At 27.4% G+C, this 22411-nt stretch overlaps 6 protein-coding genes across 10 annotated transcripts in view; 3 read left to right on the top strand and 3 right to left on the bottom strand.

Moving 5' to 3' along the window:
* The window catches only part of LOC141534465 (elongation factor-like GTPase 1), a 34577-nt gene extending 31141 nt beyond the window's left edge, over window positions 1-3436 (top strand). Inside the window, exons 5-6 of the mRNA XM_074253831.1 lie at window positions 2478-2665; window positions 3071-3436. Of these exons, the coding sequence (XP_074109932.1) occupies window positions 2478-2665; window positions 3071-3259 (377 nt within the window). The 3' untranslated portion in view covers window positions 3260-3436. The remainder of the gene's footprint in view (window positions 1-2477; window positions 2666-3070) is intronic.
* On the bottom strand, window positions 3323-5716 carry LOC141534471 (uncharacterized). The gene is made up of 2 exons (XM_074253845.1): window positions 5562-5716; window positions 3323-4929 (listed from the first exon to the last, which is right to left on the bottom strand). The coding sequence occupies exons 1-2, from the start codon at window positions 5613-5615 to the stop codon at window positions 3433-3435; spliced, it is 1551 nt and encodes a 516-aa protein (XP_074109946.1). The 5' UTR covers window positions 5616-5716; the 3' UTR covers window positions 3323-3432.
* Window positions 5717-6365: 649 nt separating this feature from the next.
* Window positions 6366-7012, bottom strand: Rpl35 (ribosomal protein L35). The gene is made up of 2 exons (XM_074253052.1): window positions 6856-7012; window positions 6366-6707 (listed from the first exon to the last, which is right to left on the bottom strand). The coding sequence occupies exons 1-2, from the start codon at window positions 6900-6902 to the stop codon at window positions 6476-6478; spliced, it is 279 nt and encodes a 92-aa protein (XP_074109153.1). The 5' UTR covers window positions 6903-7012; the 3' UTR covers window positions 6366-6475.
* Window positions 7013-7635: 623 nt separating this feature from the next.
* On the top strand, window positions 7636-10213 carry LOC141533907 (uncharacterized). Its single transcript, XM_074253006.1, has 2 exons — window positions 7636-7708; window positions 8626-10213. Exon 2 carries the CDS (start codon window positions 8695-8697, stop codon window positions 10018-10020), a length of 1326 nt encoding a protein of 441 aa, XP_074109107.1. The 5' UTR covers window positions 7636-7708; window positions 8626-8694; the 3' UTR covers window positions 10021-10213.
* Window positions 10214-11734: 1521 nt separating this feature from the next.
* LOC141534761 (uncharacterized) lies at window positions 11735-17953 on the top strand. 2 transcript variants are annotated; one of them, XM_074254327.1, is made up of 5 exons: window positions 11735-11873; window positions 12347-12667; window positions 12735-13117; window positions 13890-14680; window positions 16269-17953. In XM_074254327.1, the coding sequence occupies exons 1-5, from the start codon at window positions 11862-11864 to the stop codon at window positions 16277-16279; spliced, it is 1518 nt and encodes a 505-aa protein (XP_074110428.1). In that variant the 5' UTR covers window positions 11735-11861; the 3' UTR covers window positions 16280-17953. The 2 variants fall into 2 exon arrangements, with proteins under 2 accessions (XP_074110428.1, XP_074110436.1); XM_074254335.1 differs by having other exon boundaries at window positions 13890-17953.
* A 512-nt stretch (window positions 17954-18465) lies between these two features.
* LOC141534742 (uncharacterized) lies at window positions 18466-22201 on the bottom strand. 4 transcript variants are annotated; one of them, XM_074254296.1, is made up of 4 exons: window positions 21746-22201; window positions 20041-20925; window positions 19602-19945; window positions 18466-19212 (listed from the first exon to the last, which is right to left on the bottom strand). In XM_074254296.1, exons 2-4 carry the CDS (start codon window positions 20808-20810, stop codon window positions 18653-18655), a joined length of 1674 nt encoding a protein of 557 aa, XP_074110397.1. In that variant the 5' UTR covers window positions 20811-20925; window positions 21746-22201; the 3' UTR covers window positions 18466-18652. The 4 variants fall into 4 exon arrangements, with proteins under 4 accessions (XP_074110397.1, XP_074110405.1, XP_074110414.1 ...); XM_074254304.1 differs by having other exon boundaries at window positions 20041-20890; XM_074254313.1 differs by having other exon boundaries at window positions 20041-20814.
* Window positions 22202-22411: the final 210 nt, after the last annotated feature.

The following is a 22411-nucleotide window of genomic DNA, read 5'->3' as shown; positions in this document are numbered from 1 at the left end:
ATGAGTATGAGAGAGCTACCACCACCATTACCACTACCACCAGAACATTGGCTTACCTCTACTCCGAAGTACCACCTCACCTCATCCTCCTGCATCCTCGTCTTAGCCTTAGTCTTATATCTTCTGTAACCGTACGATCTTGATCACGATCACGATCACAATCCCGATCAGATCCCCTTTGCCTCCTGCTCTCAATCTCGTATCGCCCTTCTCCTTATAAAACTTATTATTTTATTTTATTTCATTTTCATTTTTATTTTTATCCTTTACTGGAGACCAAACCACCAGAGCAAGACCGAGCTAGCTGGACGAGGAATAAATACAAGTGTTTACTCCTCCCACCTTAATTCATGATATATAACATGTATTTATATATATAAGGATGCTTTAGTACTTCACCTGCAACGTTAATTTACTTCAGATAAAACACTTTTTACTGATTATCGTTACAATTACAATTACCTGTTGATGCTTCGATGGGTAAAAGAGCAAGTGAAGAATAGCCCATTAGCTCGTCATTTTTATGGAATAAAAATAATTAAATTTTTATTTTTCAAACTGATACTTTAGATAATAATATTTTGAAAAATTGTTTTAATAAAATTTATGGGAAGAATATTATTTTTCAGAGTTATTTAAGACGTTTAATTTTTTTTAATTTTTCAAACAGAAATCTCTGTTTTAATTTTACTTAAAAAAAAATTATACTTCAAACTGGTAGTTATTTAATTTACCATTAGTCATACAAATACCTGGAATAATTATTTAAAATTTTTCCATCATGATAGATCGGACCTTAACCCATTACTTCTCTTTCACTTCAACATTAATTATACTTCAATGCCGCATTTAAGTCATTTAATACTCCTTAAATAAATAATACCTTGATAAAAATATCGGAGATATTTCCAATTATTAATCAGCCGGTTTGATTTTTTTTAATCTAAAATAAATATTTTTAAATTATTAAAATTAATTTTTAATAAATTTTATTACTTTAAATTTATTAATTGTAAAAAATTTTCTTTTTTATTTAAATTTATTATTTGCTCTTATTTAAAAAATTTTCTTTTTTATTTAAATTTATTATTTTCTCTTTTCAAAATTTGCTAAAAAAATTTCTTCTTTATTTAAATTTATTATTCGCTCTTTTCAAAATTTACTAAAAAATTTTCTTCTTTATTAAAATTAATTAAAAAAAAATTTCCAAAAATCCAAAAAATAAAAACTAAAAAAAAATTCATGATTCGATTTACATGACAATTACCAAAAAATAAAGCAAAGCAAAGCTCTAATTTAAAACCACGACTTCATTCATGAAAATTGAAGTCCATTCACGTTTACCCCCACCTCAGCAAATACACATAGCTGGTACTCTGTCCTTGTTGGGCAGTCTCAGGTCTGTGGCTCTTACCTCTTTACTCACGTAACTTCTTACCCCTCAGCATCAGAGCCCGAGCACACCTCAGCTTCTTATCTCTCGACTTCTTTCCTCTTAACCGCTACAGCTAAGGCTGTTGTTGTCTTACCACTATAATATTTTTTTTAATTTTTTTATTTTTTCCTCATACTTATAAACAACCACTTGGCATCACCACAGCATCAGGCTACAAGGAACAAGGTACAGGCTCTACTGGTTCACCTTACTCGTATAATAATTGTACTGGTGAGGTGAACAGCAACACATAAATATATAAATAATCCCCGTGTAAATGTACTGGACAGTCAGTGTCTCAATGGACTCAAAACACTATCTATTATGTAAATATATGTAACTTGCCGATGTGTAATATATATTTACTTACACAGATAATTATCAGTACGAGTAATACGTAAATACCTGGGTAATTATTTAAAAAAAAAAAATAATAACAATAATAATAATTTAATGATTAATAAATAAGTAAAGTATGTAAGAAGAAAAAATAAAATAGAGAAAAAAAAATAAAGAAGAAATGAATGAACGAGTAGTGAATGAATAGAAATAAGATGAATGAATAAATAAATAAATATAATGAATGAAGAGAGCAAGAGAAGCTGGAAAGGGAGAAGGGGAGCGCGATGGGGCAAGGGGCAGGTGGACGCAGGTGTTTCAATAACGCCCGACCGGAAGCTCGAGAAACTGCGTTCGGACCAGGCCAAACACGGAAACGAGACCCATTAATATCCTTATAAGTAATCTTCTTTGATCCAGTACAGTAGCGACTTAACTCAGCCGTTTTTTTTTCTCTCTCTCTTATTTTATTGTTATTCTTTTAAATCCTCCGATACTTAAAAATACATTTGACTTAAAACGGGTTTTTCTTCTTATATTACTTCCAGTCGGTCTTTTTTATTTTATTCTTTATAATAAGTTTTAGCTTAATATATGGAGAAGAAATAGAAGGAAGAAAGGAAAAATTATTTTCACTGGCTAATGGGATTCACTTTATTATTATTATTATTATTATTTACTCAAGCTTTTTTTGTGATTGCAGGTAAATTGTACGCGGTATTTGGCCGTAGACATGGCCGTGTAATTGCTGCGGATAATGCCCTTGGGTTTGGAGGGCAATTTCAGGTGGAAGCTATACTCCCGGTTCCAGAAAGTTTTCATTTGGCGAGAGAATTACGCACGCAAACCTCCGGATTAGCTACTCCTCAGCTTGTTTTCAGCCATTGGGAGGTAAGTTTGACAATCTAAAGTTATGTTATAAATTTTATTAAATAATTACTTTTGTTTAATTGCACTGTACTTTCTTAAATATTGACATTTTTAAAGATATTAGCTTACCTTGGTGTTACATTCATCAAGAGCTTTCATTTGAGTACCCACATGCATTTTCATATATTTTTCATATATACATATATATAATATATATAAATATATGAAAAAATTGATGTGGGTACTCAAATGAAAGCTCTTGATGAGTGTAACACCGGGATGAGCTTATATCTTTAAAAACGTCAATATTTCACAAGATACAGGGTCATTTTTTAATGATGATAAAGTATTTTTGAATGCAGCTTAAATATTACTTAAATATTGACGTTTTTTAAGATCTCTTAATAATAAAAATTATAATTTCAGGTGATTGAGCAAGATCCATTCTGGGTACCATCGACGGAAGAAGAATATTTACATTTCGGGGAAAAAGGCGACAGCGTAAACCGCGCTAAAAAATATATCGACGCGGTGAGACATCGTAAAGGACTACCTGTTGATTCACAACTTGTTACACACGCTGAGAAACAGAGAACGTTGTCTAAAAAAAAATAAACTGATATAATACATGCATCCTTACTCCCTACATAAGCAAACATTATTTTAGGTATCTTGGGGAAAAAAAAAAAAAAAAAAAAAAAAAAAAAAAATTATTTAACATTATTTAAATTAATTTTATAATCAATCAAGTTAAATGAGTACATATGAAATAAATATTACAACAACAATTAATCATCGTCATTAAATACTATTTTCTTTCCTTGGAATCCTTGTTTCAGAGCATCCTGTTGTTTTTTCCTAGCTGCCCATGACGGATGCAACTCTGCGATATTTTCATTTTTATCTTCCTTAAAACTATTTGTTCCTTTCTTAAAATCATTTGATTTATTACCGTATCTCGATTCATTAATCTTTCCTCTATTAAATTTATTATCACCAAACTTACTTTTATCATTATTGAATTTATTTCTATCCCTGCCAAATTTATTGTCCTTACCAAATTTATTATCCCTACCAAATTTATTTCCACTATTATTATTAAATTTATCATTTCTTCTTTCCCTTCCAAAATCATTACGATTATTTTTTCTTTCCCGTCCAAAATCATTACGATCATTTCTACCCATATTTCTTCTCCAATCATCTTCTTGTTCTTTCTTCTCTTGATTATTTTCAACAGGAATATCTAAATACACTGGATCATTATCATCCGATATGAAGAACGGATCAATTATACGTTTACGCTTAACTTTATTTGCGTCTTTACGTTTTTTATCTTCAATGTCATCACGATCATTATTATTATCTTTGCCGTCATCGGTTTTCTCAACAGTCATCTTTTTCTTATTAATTTTATTCAATTTTGTAATAGATTTCTTACGAGAGCTATCATGTTTATCTTGATTTTTATTCGTGTCATCTTGATCTTCATCATCTTCATTATTCTCTTGATCCGTATCATCTTCACTGTGATCCTTAGATTCAATTTTTTTAATTTTTTTCACCTTAGAAGTTTCAACTTTTTTGTCCTCAGCTGAGCGTTTTTTATTTTTATTTTCATTTTTTTCAGCCTCAGACGCTTCATTTTCATCATTATCATCTTGATCTTCATTATCTTCATTATTTTCTTGCTCCACATCATCTTCACTGTCATTCTCCGACTCATTTTCGCTTTGTTCAGCCTGAGAGTCTTCAACTTCATCTTCTTCATCCAAACGTTCTTTCTTCTTATCATTTTTACCTTTTTTTAATTTTTCATCTTCATTATCATCATCATTATCACCAGACTTACCCTCCTTCTTCTTCTTCTTCTGTTTACCTCCATCTTTTTTCTCCTTATCTTTCTTCGACTCAGCTTTGTCTTCCTTCTTCTGCTTCAACCAAGACAAATACGTAGGATTATCTTCTTTAAATTTACTAACCACGTTTTTCATCGTCTTGAAAAAAACCAGCCTCGCCATGGCCTTCGTTCTGCTGTCCAGCTTGCTGTCAGACAAAATTTGCTGCAACTCCAGGGTATTTTTCAAAGCAAACAATGACACTTTATCACACTGCTTAGTACTACTAAATTTCTTCATATCCATTACTTGATCAATTAATGTTTGAGTTTTCTTCTCAACTTCTGGGTTTTTACTTTTTTTCGTTTTCATCGCTGTTATTTTCTTTGTTAGCTTACGTATCACTGCAACTCGAGCAGATCTTACTTCTTTTCTCAATTTTAAAAACTGAAATATAAATTAATTAATTAATTAATTATTCTATAATTAAAATTTAGAATAAAATTTTATTATAAAAAACTTATTATTATTATAAAAAAATTCAACATGTGAAAATTAATAAAAATTACAAGTGACAATTTTTTTAGAAGCATTTTTTTATTGTTAATAATTTATTATAAATATTTTTAAAATTGACAGCTGACAGTTAACTTCAGTATCATAATTTTGCAAGATACTGAAAGTAGATATTTGACAATTCTCTTTGTTTTTATTAAAGAATCAATTATAAAAAAAAAAAGTATTTTTTTTTTTAATTGCGCTTGCAATTTTTTTAAAATTTTTAGGTGTGGAATTTTTTTATTGAAATTTGTTCATAACAAATGAGTTGTTATAAAAATTGTGACATTAAATTTAGCTGTTACTTGACAATTTTAAAACTCTTTTTAATAAATTAATTTGTTGGGAAAAATTATCTTTAAAAAATTGCAATTTTAATTTTTTTTTAATTTCTACGTGTCAAATTTTTTTCGCCATAATTTATTTGTTACAAAAATTTTTTAAATAATCAAATATCTGCTTAAAAAATTTTTTTATAACCTTAAATATGATTCATAAATTTAACAAAATTTTTTACTTACATTGTTATTGATATTTTTCAAATTTTCACCTTTCTCATCTGTTTTGGACTTCATGTTTGTTAATTAGATAAACAATTATCTAGTAAATAATTATTTATTAAATAAATTTAATAGTTGTCACTAAATAAAAACACGTATCGTGTAATACGTAGTCGTTAAAAAACTTCAAAACATATACGATATATATATCGAACGTCCCATGCTTTCAGATAGAGAGAAAGTATTCTTACCTTTTATCGGTACTGAAAAATTCTTACTTACTCCGAAACCTCAAAATAAAAAATTTAAATAATAAAAAAATTTCTCAATAATTAAAAGATTTTTTAATATAATAAAACAACACCTTAGCAGCTTAACAATTTTTTTATTAATTAAATTAGAAGTAAAAATATTTTTAAAAAGTTTCACGCATAATTTTCAAATTTTTTACAATTGAAATTTTTTCTTAAATAAATGAATTTTAGCAAAAAAAAAAAATCACATTCAACTAATTTTTAAATGGAAGAAAAAAATTTAATAAAGTAAATTAATATTAGAAATAACATACCTAAATCCTATCAATTTAAAATAAATTTAGTTTTAAATCATATGGAAGAAATTATAAATTTTTAAAACATGAAATAAAATTAATTTGATTATCGGTAAGTTTAATTATTAAATAATAAATTATTACTTACTGTTTTATTGTGTTATTTTGTTAAAATTAAACAAATGCAAAATTTTGAACAATTACTCTACTTAATAATTTAAAAACTCCAACAGGAAAAATCTTGAAATTTAGATCATAAAATGAATAATCCATAATTACATGAATTTCAATTATTTTTTATTGTGCAGATGTTTTGCAGCCTTCTACAATGGAAAAACAATGTAAAAACTTATGTTAATGTTTATAAATTATAAATAAACAAGACTTAAGCCTTGACGGCGAATTTCCGTTGTGGCCACTTGGATAACTTTCTGGCTTCCTTCAGAGTTTTAGCGTTTTCCTGGTGGGTAGTCAAACGACGACGGATAGCCCGTGTCTTCTTGGGTCTAAGGTCCAAAGGCTTCCATTTTTTGTTGGTGTACAACAAACGCAAATTTTCCTTTTGCTTCTGGTTGATGATAATGTGGATACGTGCGATGGATTTACGGAGCACACGCCTGTCAAATAAATTATAAAATTTTAATTACTCACACTTTAATATTCAATCAGTACAAAAGTATTCATAGTTATTAATGAATTGTCATGAAAACATCCAACATAAATATGACTGGTCTGACCAGCAATCGGAAAATAATCGGAACTTACAATTTCAAAGGATCAGAGGAGTTGTGTCGTGCTACTCGAGCACTCATAAGCTCCTTCTTCAACTCCTCGAGCTGGGTAAGCAGCTCCTTCTTGTTCTTGATCCGTAATTCTGAACAGCGTGGCTTCTTCTGTAAACATTAAATTCATTTTCTAGGTTAAACACACGTCACACCTTGCGCAAAAGTAAATTAAAAAACTGAGTCTATTTGCAGAATATAAAAAAAATAATTAATCAACAAAAAACTAATTTTTACAATACACTTATTTTTTTAATTATTTTTTTTAAGATTTCACATTTAATTAAAGATTAAATTATTAAAGCCTCACCATCGCTGCACTATTGCCGTCTGTAAAAGAAAGAGAATATCTATAATTTCTCTCAGGTTCTCCGTTTTCTCACATTTAACTGCGCGCGCCGTTCGTATTTCGCGGGAAAATTTAAAAAATTTTGAAATATATTTTTTTTAACAACAAACAATTATATTCAATTTAATTATAATTTAATAATTAATTTATGCCATTAAAGTTAGCAATTTAACAAAAAAATTATTTTTTAAAAATTGCATTTTTAATTTTGAAAAATTTTTAAATGTCATTTTTTTTTTTGACATAATTATTTTGTTAAAAAAATTATTAAAATTATAAAACATCCCTTACTTAATTTTATGAAAATTTCTTCAAAAAATTGCTACAAAATATCAAAATAAAAATTTTAAATAATAAAATGTTATCGACAGAATTTATTTATTAATTAATTCTTTGACAGGTAGGTGGCGCAGTTGTTACTTTCTATGTTTACATCTTTGTTTATATTTTTCTGTCGAATAATCGCAAATTTTTAACAATTTCACAGGTAAATAAACAAATGGTTTGCATTTAATTAATAAAGTTACTAATTTATAACTTGATCGAGTTTTAAGTTAGCTAAAACACTCGCGCACTATTCATAGTAGTAAAAATAGTGGACATATAGTAACTGACATTTTCGTCAACTAATGTACATATACTGAAAAAAAAAATATTCGAAAAAACGTAAATTAATTATTTTTGGGTTCATTTTTTCGTTGGTTTTTTTTTTTTTTTATTATTGACTGCTTTGTTTAAAAATAAAATATCAAGATACTGATAATTATCATAACAAGTTTCTTGTGAGTAAGTATTACATTATTACTGAAAAAGAATACTTACACATCAATAAGTTTTTTATTTCATATTATTCTTGAATTTTAAAAAATTTTTAATTATTTTTTATACAAAAACAGTTAAAAAATTATTCATAAATGTGTTAAATATAAATAAAAAATAATTTTTTTAAGTTTAAAAATTACTAAAAAATTGTTGAGTCTCATACGCCCATGATGAAACTCATACAACCTGTCAAATTAACTGTATTTTACATTAAAAAATATATTTTTTAAAATATAATACTGAAAATTTCATATTTTGGAAACGAGAATTTTCAAATGATATTTTAAAAAACAAATAATGAACGTTATATATATTTTTTTAAGTATGCAAAAATTTAACCTAAAAATTTAAGTAAAGTCATTTAGAAATTAAAAAAATTAAAAAATGCATTTTTAATTTTATTAAATTTCTACAAGTCCATTTTTTTGATAATTTTTTTTTTTTTTTGCAATAATTTATTAATTAAAGAAAATTAAAAAAATTGTCAAGTGGCTAAATTTAATGTCATGCTGTATTAAATATAAATAAGAAAAAAAAAATTTTTAATTTTAACAACATTAATTAATAAAAATTAATTTTCAGATAGAGTGTTACTGTCCAGAATCTAATGAGTTAAAAACTCCAAAATTCCCAGTTAAACTAAACACAAATATGGCGGACTCCGAATCCCTGGACAATGTAAACTTTATGATAAAACAAGCCATATCAAAGTCAGATGTTGAAACGGTCCGAGAAATAATAAACCAGTACGGCTGTTCTTATTGTCCAGAATGGGACGACGGAGCGAATTTACTGTGCTACGCAATAGAGTTCGGCGAGCAAGAAATAGTGGAGCTGCTGATAAAAAACGGAGCTAAAATAAATTGCGAGCCTTCGATCTACGGTGCGCCACTCAACGAGGCTATTTTATCCGGAGACAATAAGATGGTGAAGATGTTTTTGGAAAACGGAGCGGACATAGACTTGATTCTTCCGAAGTACAGCAACGAAAAAGAATTGCTGCTGACTGCTATCGAGAACAAAGCCGTAGAGATTGTCAAGATTCTCTTGCAAAGGGGAATCCTGGAGAGTAATGACCAGAACTTTGACAAGCGCACACCATTGGAAGTTGCTGTTTTTACAAAGCAACGCGACATATCAAAGCCACACGAGATATCGTTGCAACGCGACATAGTCGAGCTGCTGTTGGAGTATGGAGCTGATATTAACGAGAAAAATGGACACTTGCTGTATCGCGCTCTTACTGGGTACAATCATGAGGAAAATAACGTTCAGATGTTGTTGGACTACGGAGTAGATGTGAATAGAGTTGACGAGGAGGGGAAAAGTCCTTTGTATCTGGCTCTAGAAAACAACAAGCCGCCTAATATTATTAGAATGCTTCTAGAGGCTAATGCGGATGTTAACCAAAATGAATATGGAGAACCATTTTTGTTTGCGATATTAAATTTTGAGGAAATTGACGCAGTTTGTCATGATTATTACAGAATAGTTGTTGAGATGATGATACGACACATGATTAAAATGAAAAGCTTAAATTTGTTTTTATCAGAAGAAAATTTGAGGCTGCTTGATGAAGTTGAGTCGATATCCGCGTACAAAACTCGCTGCGAAATAGAAATGCGTGATTTACCGCTTAAAAAGCTGCCGAATTGTACTACTTCGTGTTACGATATCTTGACTAAAGATATAAATACTCTGAGTGCTTACACAAGAAACAGAAATATTACAGTACCAATAATGCTGTCAAAGAATTTTATTAATTACTTTCCAATTTACGGGCCTTCGATTCAAGATAACATTAAAAAAGGAATGACTAGAAGATGGCTATTGGATAGATGTGCTGAATTATTAAAGAGAAATAAAACTTGTTGTATTAATATTTTACCATTTGATGTTATTTATGGCATAATAGAGTATTTAGACAAACGCGACCTGCTAAATATTCTTAAGACTAATCTAGTTACGATTTTGTAGATTTAACAAGCTCTTGTCTTTGCTGTATTTAATTATCTAACATTCTCAGCTGAATATACGAATTGTAAATACAAATTTAATTGACTAATAGAAAATTATAATTAATTTATGTACAATATCTACAATATTTGGAATTATTTTACCGATTACTTTTGTATCTTTTATAAATTTTAAAATAAATAATTTATTTAAATTTGTTGTGCAAGTATATCAAAAATACTAATTCACTTTTATTGATTTTTATACATTGATATTGGTATTAAGTATTGTAATAAATAGATATCTTCAAACAATAAGTTTATTGATAAATTAAATTCATTTTTATTTTAAAGATGCTCCTGCGGTGCCTAGTAAAGTTTTAAATATTTTTAATAGTTTAATATCAAGTTGTAAAAAATTTTTTTATAAATATTTATGATGCTGAAATTAGCATGACATTTTTAATTGTAAATGTCAGTTAGCTTTAGTATTATTGAAATTAACAGACATCTGTCAATTTCTTATGAAAATAAAGTTTGCCGACATTTAAAAATTTTCATAATTTATTTTATTGAAAAATTATTTTAAAAAAAATTAAAAGAAAAAATTTAACATGTAGAAAATTTTTTAAATTACAAGTGACAATTTATTTAATGGTTATTAATTTATTATAAAAATTTTTAAAATTGACAACTGACAGCAAACTTCAGTATCATAAATTATTGTAAAAAAATTCCACATTTAAAAATTGAAAAAAATTAATGAAAATTAACTTAGCAGATAGTTGATAATTTTAAGAATTTTTGTAACAAATAAATTATAGCAAAAAAAAAAATTGACATTTAGAAATTAAAAAAAAAAAAAACTAAAAACGCAATTTTTTAAAAATAATTTTTTGGAGCAAATTTATTTGTTAAAAAAAATTGTCAAGTGTCAGCTAACTTTAATGTCATAAAAAATTACCAGCAAATTTTTTTCTTAATTTATTTGGAATGAAAACTAAAAAAATGATCAAATTAAAATCATCTCAACTATCAACCGAGTTTCTGAGACATCTATCAGCCACTGAGCGAACTATGACAAATGTTTAAATTCCCACAAGTGGTGACCTCAGGCAAATTCTCATGGAATTGTTAAAGCGATCTAGTTTTTCATTAAGCCAAAAGTCAAAAGAACTATTTAACTCTAATAAGATTTTAAATATTAATATTAATGTCTTCTAGCCAATCAGATATAATTTAAAAAATTACAACTTCAATTAAGAATAGTTTTAATTAAATAAAGAATGCGCTGAGTCTCCATATTATCTCTCCTCTACATTTACAATTTGCAACGAACGGCCAACCGAGCCAATTCAGCTGAAGCCTAAAAATTAAAAAAGTGAAAAAGTTACTCTTATGGCCATAAGAGTTCGTCTATTCTCCATGGATACAAGTAACTAAAAAAACAGTCTTTTTATTTATTATTTACTTTTTAAATTACAATAAATAGTCGGTTTATAAAAAATTAGAGGTGCATTGGTGTTGATAACAATGATAAAAAAAAAAAATTAAACATTTTTTTTTAATTAAATATTAAAATGATTATTTGTTACTTTTAGATCAATCAAAAATGAGACAAGTGACAAATGTTAAGGACTCTCATCATTCTTATTAGCTGGGTGTTAATAATTAATTGATGTACAATGATTGATATTATGCGCTCGTCTGACCATAATTACCCAATAGTTAATTTAACTGTCAAATTATTTGATTAGTTGTCGCAAACAATTGATGTTTTGCTGGAACATTTATTTAAAATGAAGTTGTAGCGCTGTGAAAATAACATAAATAAAATTTCTGTCGATTACTCATGCTTTTGATATGTTGCATTTGGTAAGTTTTATAAACTCCAATTGAGTTTAATTAATCCTTTAAATGTCAGTGCAGAATTTTATATTTTATTTGTATTATTTATTCTTTAATTTACAATATCTTTATTTGTTATATGAAAATTAAGTTAGCCAACATTTAAAAATTTTAATAATTTATTATATTGAAAAATTATTTTTAAAAAATTAAAAAAAAAAATTTCACATGTAGAAAATTTAAAAAACTATACGTGCAATTTTTGAAAAATATTTTTTTGTTTTAATTTAATTATTAAAAAAAAATTAAAAACGTCAGCTACCTTTAATATTATTATTTAGTTATGGTTATTAATAATTTAATTATTTACATTTATTTTATGAAAATTAACTTAGCCGATATTTGAAAATTTTTGTAACAAACATTAAAAATTTTTTTAAATCTTATATCAATTAAATTATCATAAAAAAAATTCAACATGTGAAAATTTTATTTTTTAGATTAAAAAAAGCATGGGTTGTGTTAATAGCCGTACAGATATAAATGATCTGCACCCGAATATATTTCAAGTAATGAATGTTGATGATCTGGGCAATCTCATCACTCCAGGAAGGTTAGAAGTTACTGAAACAGATATTGTACTCTATCAGAGAGGAAGACAGCCAGTTAAATGGCCATTGAAGTGTTTAAGAAGATACGGCTATGACTTTGAAATTTTTAGTTTTGAGTCGGGCAGAAGATGCTCCACTGGCCCGGGTATTTATGCATTTAAGTGTCGGAGAGCAGATCAATTATTCAATCTTGTACAAACAAATATACAGGTATTTTTATATAGTTTTAAAAAAAATAAATTATTAATAATAATTTAATAATAAAAATAATCAACAGGCTTGTAATAATGGCGAAGATGCAATATCTCGTGACCTCTCAACCCCTTCATATTCCGGTCCAACGATAACACGTACGACAATACCAAATGAGCCAAATTACCTCGATCCAACACCGCTAAGGCCTAACGGTCGTGTGAATCTCCGGTTTTCACACAGTCAGCCGAATGAAGTCGGAAGATTAGGAAGTGTAGGCAGTAGCAGTGGCCCAATGTCACCACAAGGAACGATGAGTTCTCCATCTCCACCTCCTATGATGTTGCCACCACCTCCTCCTGTTCCACAACCTTATCCGTCCGCTTTGTACGTCAATGATGATGTTCTGTCGTCAATGGCTATGGAGTTGGAGCATAACAATAACAAAAGTTTACGAAAAATGCAAAGGTATTGTCTAATAATATTTTTTATTAATCTATTAACTACTTACTAGCAATCTTGAAGTCACTATGTGAACTATAAATAAATAAAATTTTGCTTTATTAAATAATGACTTTTTTTAAATTGCGCTGTGCTATCTTAACTGTTGATTTTTTTAAAGATATAAACTCATTTGAGTACCCACATGCACTTTTGATATATTTTTCATATATATATATATATATATATATAAATATATGAAAAATTGATGTGGGTACTCAAAAGAAAGCTCTTGATGATTTTAATACCGGGATGAGCTTATATCTTTAAAAATGTCAATTTTTCATAAGATATTTGTTAAATTGCACTGTACTTTCATAATTACAGTATTAGTCAAGATTTAATTAGATATTTAATTAGTCAAGGAAACAAAATTTTTTTTATTCTCTTAAATTAATAAAATAGATGATTTATAAATTTTTATTTTATTTTATTTCCCAAAAATACATATATAATTGTACATATAACTACAGATAATCCCTATAGAGACAAATGGTTGTCTGTACATAGAGTATAAAAAAAGAGATAGACTTAATTCCTAGTAATAAACATTAATATTAATTAATAACTGAGTCACTCTCTCATGAGTCTTCTAAGGAAAAATTACAATAAAATTTTGACAAATTTCATATATGATTTTTAGTATTTTAAACCTTATTTTATTCTGTATTTAGTAACTAAGATTGTATTATTATTTATTTAATTATTTGTTTAATTATTGTTATTAATTTATTTGTAGATCTTGTACAGTAAGCAGTACAACTTCGAGTAGTGGTTTTACATCGGATACAATAGGAATGTTGAATCAAGAAGTACATAATCACAATCGACCGCCACCATTGCCAATGGCCACATACATGAATGTAGATTTAAGCAATAACGTCAGTCCACTCTCGCCTTCACATAGTAATTCTATTTCAACACCATTGAAAGAAGACATAAGTGAGACAGATAATTCACGACATGCCTATATGAATATAAACCCCAGTCAAGAAAATATTATCGAGTGCTCAAATAATCAACGCACACGATTGCCGACATTGCCAATACTACCGCTGTCTCTTCCAACAGATTGGGATGACAATAATTCCCGTCACTGTTATGCCAATCTCGAGCCCAAAGAGATTGATAATTTGCGTAATAAATTCACAGGAGTCTCTACGAATAATGATAATAAATTGACAACCTTACCACCTACTCCGCCTGTTGAAGCAATACGGGAAGTTAATTACGCTGTATTGGATCTCGATCAAAATAGTATGTCTGTTCCATCGGTGTCTGATATTGCGGCTGCTGCTGGAACCGCAGCTAGTTCTGCTACCACTACTACCACTAATGCTGCTCCATCTCCGCCAGAATCTCCTAATAAACTCCAAAAAGGATACGCGACCATTGATTTCAATAAAACAGCAGCGTTATCGCATTCTGTTAATCCAAATGGCGTGAATGATAATGAAGGCTCCAGAAAGACACGACATAATTCAACTATCAACGACTTAGCAACTCCGTCGAGACAAAGCTCTTCGATAAGTGAGTGATTTCATATCTTACGTTTTATTTTTTTTTTTTTTTATTATGTTTTTGTTAGGAGACCTTCTGGTAAAAATTGTTTAATTTATACAATTTTATTTATAATGGTATTTGTCAAATATATAAATATATAAAATATATGAAAAATTGATGTGGGTACTCAAATGAAAGGTCTCAATGAATATAATATCAGAGAGAGTTTATATCTTTAAAAATGTCAATAGTTCACGAAATACAAGGTCATTTCTTAATTATGTATCTAGAATATTTCCGAATTACCAGTGAAATGTATTTTAAAATTTTTATTATATTTAAAAAATTTTTTTTAATTTAACTTGAGAATTGATTAGAAAGGAAAATGATTTTTATCAGAGGGTCTTCTTGAAAAAATAATAAATTTTCTAATCGAGAATTCAAAGGATCTTGATTATTCAACGAAATGATCTTATAATGGTATTATTATGCCTGCACAATTAAACTATAAGAAAAAGATCTCATAATATGAGAAAATTATATAACTGATAGATTGTGTAAAACGAAAATGCACTATTGGTATATATAAATAAATAAATATATATTTAAATAGCTGTTGCAAAGTGTGTGGAAAGTAGCTTGTTCATTCAAATGAAGCATGTTTGGATGTTAATAATATACATTTTTGAAGAAGTTAAATTTTATGTGCTTAAAGAACAAAGTTAGAAATGTATAGTATTTTTTATTAATTTGGGTAATGAAAAACAAAAAGAAAAAGAATATTTTAAACAAAATCATGTGCCTGTAGTAACTACATGTTTGTAAAATTTTTCCTCAATTGTGGAGAAACAAAAATGATAATATAATAATAAATTAAGGCACATTACTAAGACAGTTGTAGCTTGATCGACTAAATTTGTGAAATGGGTTTAAGCTTTCACTATGTTGGATTTATGTACAATTACTGATATTTCAAATGCATTTTCGTTATGACAATTGTTACACATTCAAATATGTTATTTACAAGATTTAAATATTCGCAGCTATTTTTTTTTTTTTTTTAATTTAAATAATTTTTAAATGAGACAAATATATATTTAGATATATAAAGACATTTGTATGATAGCTTTATGTAAAAACGTAGTGTTGTATACGTAATTTTAAACCTAGATTAACAGGTTACAAGAATCGTGTGAAATTTCTTTATGGGGTCATTATTATTTCATACTTACTTCAAATTTTTTTTTGTAAGCTTTTATCTAATGAAAAAAAAATTTTTAATTCAATTAAATATTTTTTTAATTCATTAAAAAATTTTTTTAATTTATTACAAAAAAAAAATTAAATTTTTTAGAGTTTTAAAATTATTTTTTTGATTCATGTAAATAAAATAATTTATTACATAATGATTTTTGTTTACGAATCAACAGATAAGACTAGAATCGAAGGTCATTCATTGATTTAAAAATTCTATTCAGTTTTTTTTAGTTATCGTAAAAAAAAATATATATATAAATTAAAACTAAGAAAATAATGCTCAAGATTTAATGAGTTAATATAAAATAAATGTAAAAAAATTTTTTCTGTAAATAATAATTGCCCCTCGATTTTCTAGGATTAAAATAAAAGACGAAGTAATTGGTGCCAAAAATGAAATATTTCATAAAGAATTTTATAGAACAAAAAATATAAACGAAAAGTCTATTATTGTTGAGATATAACACATTGATATTAAAAAAAAAAAAAAAAAAAAAAAAACAAAGTTGAATGTTAAATTATGTTCTATGTAAGAAAAAAATGATCTAAGTTTTTTACAAACGTACTAAAATTACGGAAATAATAATAATGATAATATTAACAATAATAATAATAATTATAGAAAATTGTTGTAAATCATAATCTTCCATTTTGACAAACACTCACGTCAGTCTGATTATATTTATTTAAACGATGTGATTATATATAATTATTTTTAATTCCGACTTTTAGTTAAAGCGAACACGAACGAAAACATAAAACAAGAACCAAATGATTAATTTAAAAGATAAATAAAATATTAAGATATGTTGAAACAATTTCAATTGATCCAGATATTTAATTCACTTGATTTATTGATAAATATCAAACTAATTTTTTATAATAATTGAAAATACCAAATATTTTTATTTATTTATCTATTGAGGCAGTGACTCGTTGCAGAGCTGAAATTACAAATTTAAGATTACGGAATTATGTTCCATATTTATAAAATATTAATGTTAATTAACTAAAATATAACAATTTAATTTATTAACGTATTTAAAAAATATGTTAAAAATTTATATAATTCAAATTAAGTTTAAATATTTTTATATTGATAATTTTTCTTCAATTCCTGTGGATAAAAATCACACAAAAAACTAATTATCTTGTAAAATTAGTAACGATTTATTAAATTATAAAATTGTTTATATTAAAAGTTTTAAGCGTTGCAAAAATGAAAATAATTATATATATATTATACTTACAATTAGTACATATATATATATATAGTAAAACACGCACGAATAGTAGTTGACAAAAAAAAATAAAATTGCATTGTAAGTTGAATGTATCGTGCAATAATTTTAAGAATTTGTAAATAATGTGTGGCGTAATGTATTTTGTATCAAGCGAGACTGCAAAAATATATTATTTGCAGTAACTGTATCCAATGGCTGTGAAATGTCATTTGCCACAAATGTTATGTTTCAATTTAAAAACAAAAATTTATTGGGTGTTTTTAACTAAATTGACTACTTTTATTAAGGGAGATAGCCACTTTGAGGATCTAAAAAATATGTAATTTTCGGGAATTTTTTTTTAATGGGATAATAAAGGAATTTAGGGATCGGATTTTTTTTTTTTATAAAAAATACATTGAAGATTATTCTCCTAAATTTTTATGAAAAAATATGATATTGTTTCAAAGTTATTAGAATTTTTGTGAAGTACTAAAAAAAATTTTTTTTTTTAATTTCACTGTGGCTTTCTCCTTTAAATTTATTATTTAAAAAAAAAAAAATTGGAAGATTCTGTCTATAAATGCTCTCAAATTTACAACATTCAAAGTACACAAAAGACCTAACAATGACATCACATCATCGATTAATTATAAAACAAAAAAATTATTAATATAAACAAAGAGACAGCGATAATCATATATTATATACATATTTTAAGATTATATAGAGCATTAGAGGCAAATATTTTATTTTTCTATGAGGAAAATTTCTCATGGTTGATCTTAAACATATATATATATATATATATATATATAATAATGATAAGTAAATTGTATGAGTGTTAAATTTAAATTAAGAACATTCGATTGCACATTATTATTAGTATAAATATATAATGTAAAGGTATGTTTTTATTTACCAAAAAAAAAAAAATTACCCTTTATTTCAATTTTTAAGATTTTAGTTTTAATAAAAAATAGTTGCTCGGAAATCACACACTGCAATGAGTAGTTGAATAGTTGGTACATAAATGAACAAATTTAAAAATGTACTCATTATTGATAATGATGAAAAGAAGTGGCTAATTGAAGTAACCATCACATACAATACAATAATAAAAAAAAACGCTACAATAGATCACGCCAAGTCGTATTTTAATAATAATAATAATTAATATGATAAATAAATAAACATGTAGTATACAATTATTTTATACATTATTGTAAATATAATAAACCAAAGAAATGTCATAAAATTTATTTGTGCGACTTTTCGACCCATGCATAATAAAATATATATAACAATGTTATTAAAAAAAAAAAAAAATGATTGAATTTTATTAATATAATTTATTTATAAACCGTACAATTAGTGATTTTACACGTATATCAGTTTAAGTAGACTGTTATCACAATATATAAAATAAAAATTCACTGTAGATTAAGAGAAGAATTGTAATTTTAAAATTTAATGAATTAATTAATTATTTATTGTAGTAAAAGTAAAAAAAAAAAAATTAAGTAGCAAGTTGACGGCGTTTTGTCAATTCGTGGTTGATAATTATCGAAATGTCGGGATGACGACGGAGTACTGAACAATTACTAGTAATTAGAGCCGGATTTGCACCGGCTTTGAGCAATATTTTAACAGCGTTAACAAAACCGCTTTCTGCAGCTACTTGGAGGGCAGTAAGACCTTCATCGTTAACTTTTTCAAGTTGTGCTAGCGGCGAGGTCACTATTAATGATACTATTTGATGGAAACCTCGAGCCGAAGCCAGATGCAAACAAGTATTACCACCAGCATCTTGTATACTTGGATCTTCGCCATTTTTCAGCAATTTACCCACCACTTCGGTATGATTTTTTCTTGCGGCGATGTGGAGAGGCGTTTCACCGTACCGTGATATTATTCCAGTCGGTGTGTGGGGCATTAATATATCAGCAGTATTCAAAGCACCGTATTCTAATGATTCATGCAGCGCTGTTTCACCACGATCATTTTGTAAAGTCGGATCAGCTCCTGCTTCTAGTAGTATTTTTATTAATAATTCTATTTCTTTTTTGTTGTTACTATCTGCAAATTTGTAAACAAAAAAAATATTATTTCTTATTTTTCAATTCAACGATTTATTCTATAATTAAAATTTTGGTAATTATTTACACGTGGAGTCAAATTTATTTTGGGCCGTAACTAGATGAAAAATTATTATTTTTTTTTTTTTTAATTAAAAATTAAAATTGTGATAATCAACTTTTTTATTTTAATTATTAATTTTTTTATGTATTTTTCAAAAAAAAAAAAAAAAAAAAAAAAAAGATATCAATAAAATAAAATAAAAATTTCATTCAAAAAAAAAAAAGAAAATTAAAATGGTTGACCCCACGTGTAAATATTTATAAAAATTTTTTAAAACTTGACTAAAAAATTGCTTAGTCGACTAAAAAAATTAAAAAAAAGAATACCAAGTATTGTCGATGAAGCTAAAATATGTAGCGCACTGCGTCCTTGATGATCTTTATCATTGATCGCTCCGGCTTTAGCAAGAATCGAAAGTGTCTCTAGAGCTTCTTCAAAGTTATAGTGAAGACTTCTTGACGGCTGCATGTGTGCTAGCTGTCGTGCAAGAATGTGGAGTGCTGTCAAGCCACCTCCAGCTTCTTTAACACTGGGCGAGCATCCATTCTCCAGCAACTCTTTAACAAACTCTTTAACATTACCAGGTCCTCCATTAAGAATAGCTCGATGTAGCGCAGTTTCTCCTCGAGGCGAACGTGCGCCTGCATCGCACCCGCTTGCCAACAATATGCTTGAATAAAAAAAAAAAAAATTACAATCCTTGCAAATAATTCAAATAAAAATAATAATAAATATGTCAATAAAATGTATGAATGCAAAGCGTACCCCAAAACTGGCAAAGAATGATTAGTAGCAGCGACAAGAAGCGGCGGATCTCCAGAAACATTCCAATCAGGCTCATCAAGATCATCAATAAGACCATATGTGACCAATTCTTCAACTTTAGAAGCGTCTCCAATCCTGACAGCCTCGTGGAACATCTCAATCCCCTCGTGGTCTATTTCTTTCCTCGTGGATTTTTTACCAACATTTATTATCTTGCGTTTTACTTTCTTCAGCTCAATGTCAGTCAGAGTAACTTTATTGACCGAATTTTCAATGTCCTTGATCGAGCTGGTGATCAAAGAAGCCACGCAGTTCATTTCTCCGGAGTCGCTTCTGCTAGAAGTTGAAATAGAATCCGAGTCGCGTTTACTTTTATCGTCAATACCGGATGAATTGTATCCGGATGAGTTTCCCTCGCTTATTAACTCGTGGCTTGTGCTCTCCAGGCTGCTCGACGACGCGGCTTCTCCGATGCACGTGTACTCATGCTCGTCCCACGTCCGGATTCCACGAGATTCCAGATATATATCCAGTTGTCTCGTACAAGGCTCCACATCTACATCCACAGTCGCTGTTTCTATTTTATCTTCCCCATTAGCTAAGCTTTTTGTTGTATTATGACTATCACTGTGACTATCACTGTTGCTATTGTCTGTAAATAATTCTTTATCTAAATCATTTTTTTGGACTTCGAAAAATGTCGAGTTGTTTGAACTATTAGTGATTATGTGTTGACACAAAAGTGTTTCATCCGTACACGCGGCAGTCATTGTTCTTTTTAAAAAAATTTTAATAATAATATTGAGTTTTAATAAAAATTATTTTTTAATTCCACTTTAAATACACTTGACTGAAATCCACAAAACACTTGAGTAAAGCGTGACCCTGTTAAGTGCTCCAAAGTGATACAATACTTAAGTTAGCCGACTTTTTTAATTTTTTTTCATTTATTAAATTATAACAAAAAAAAATTTTTTAAAAATTGCATGTGTAATTTTTTATTTTAATTTTTTTTAAAATAATTTTTCAATAAAATAAATTATTTAAATTTTTAAATGTCGGCGTTTTTAATTTCTTTTAATTATTAAATTAGAACAAAAAAAAATTTTTTTTTAAAATTGTACTTGAAGTTTTTCAAGTTTTTTACAAATAAAAATTTTTTTTTATAATTTTATAATAAATTTTTTAAATAAAAAACAAATTCTAAAAATTTTTAAATGTCAACTAACTTAATTTTCATCAAAGTAACAACTTTTATTAACAATAATAAAATTAACCGACGTTTTTAATTTTTTAATTATTAAATTATAACTAATAATATTTTTTTAAAATTGCACTTACAGTTTTTCAAGTTTTTTATAAATAAAAACTTTTTTTTTATTATTTTGCAATAATTTTTTCAATAAAAAACAATTTCTAAAAATTTTTAAATGTCAGCTAACTTAATTTTAATTTTTAATTATTTAATTATTTCTTCACAAACTCTTAAATAAATTAAATTTATTTGCCGTCACTTGAAATGAATTTTTGACGCCTCGGCATGAAATTTCTTTGTAAAATGAATAAAATGAATAATTAATAGTGATAAAATAAATAATTACTTAAAATTCAAGTTTAATTAATGATTAACCTCAAAGAAGAAATAAATAAAATAAAATAAAAAAAATAAATAAATAAAAATATGTAAAATAATAAAAATACACACGTAAATAAAAGGGAGCAACAGGCGAATGTGCTCCAAAAGCGAATGAGCTCTCGATTGCACTGCTCTAACCGGCTTAACTTCTTCTACTTCCTCTTCGGAGTCTCTTTCTTCTCTTTAAATTCATTCCCCTTTTTATTTGGTCATTTTTACACCTCCTTGTTGTAGTATTGGTCTCGCTCGTCGTGGTGGTGATCTTGTCAGACCCCTCTCTCCACTCCCACGACAACTTGGAGCCGTGCAGAAGTCACCATTGGCGCCGGCAACCAATGGAATGTTTGCGTTTTCTGTACAAATACACTGCACGGGACTACTAACTACTACACCGAGAATATCAGCAAACTAAGCAAAAGCTAAAGCAACTGACGGACGGTGCGGGGATTAAAAAAAACTCCTTTTGTAAAATAAAAATATACTTAATACTCGATGAGTAACTTAACTTAACTATATAAGTCTAAGTATTGTATCTGCATGAGTAACTGAGTAAGTAAAACTAGTAAAACTCAAACAAGAAAATACAAGACACCCCACTGAGTATTTATGTTTTACGCAATGCTTCTATCTTGTATTCATGAGTGTCTTCCTCTACTTATATACTTCTATATCTAGTTTAGGTTTCAGTAGACGTTTACTTAAAGCTTTACATGCTGATCGTCATTCAGATTTCAG

The sequence above is a fragment of the Cotesia typhae genome, unplaced genomic scaffold, assembly GCF_013202065.1.
Source record: "Cotesia typhae breed Kobodo isofemale line unplaced genomic scaffold, CoteBio_Ctyphae contig_123, whole genome shotgun sequence".
Lineage (NCBI taxonomy): Eukaryota > Metazoa > Arthropoda > Insecta > Hymenoptera > Braconidae > Cotesia > Cotesia typhae.
The sequence above is the reverse complement of the archived record's forward strand: the minus strand, read 5'-3'. Positions and strand labels throughout refer to the sequence as shown.

Coding starts and splice junctions, on each gene's coding strand:
- LOC141534761 (XM_074254327.1), top strand. Junction 12,668..12,734: donor TTGTACAAACAAATATACAG/GTATTTTTATAT, acceptor AATAATCAACAG/GCTTGTAATAATGGCGAAGA. Junction 13,118..13,889: donor AGTTTACGAAAAATGCAAAG/GTATTGTCTAAT, acceptor ATTTATTTGTAG/ATCTTGTACAGTAAGCAGTA.
- Rpl35 (XM_074253052.1), bottom strand. CDS start 6,902: ATGAGTGCTCGAGTAGCACGACACAACTCCTCTGATCCTTTGAAATT. Junction 6,708..6,855: donor TCCTCTGATCCTTTGAAATT/GTAAGTTCCGAT, acceptor TTTATTTGACAG/GCGTGTGCTCCGTAAATCCA.
- LOC141534471 (XM_074253845.1), bottom strand. CDS start 5,615: ATGAAGTCCAAAACAGATGAGAAAGGTGAAAATTTGAAAAATATCAAT. Junction 4,930..5,561: donor TGAAAAATATCAATAACAAT/GTAAGTAAAAAA, acceptor TTTATATTTCAG/TTTTTAAAATTGAGAAAAGA.
- LOC141533907 (XM_074253006.1), top strand. CDS start 8,695: ATGGCGGACTCCGAATCCCTGGACAATGTAAACTTTATGATAAAACAA.
- LOC141534742 (XM_074254296.1), bottom strand. CDS start 20,810: ATGACTGCCGCGTGTACGGATGAAACACTTTTGTGTCAACACATAATC. Junction 19,946..20,040: donor CATTCTTTGCCAGTTTTGGG/GTACGCTTTGCA, acceptor TTTTTATTCAAG/CATATTGTTGGCAAGCGGGT. Junction 19,213..19,601: donor AGCTTCATCGACAATACTTG/GTATTCTTTTTT, acceptor ACAAATTTGCAG/ATAGTAACAACAAAAAAGAA.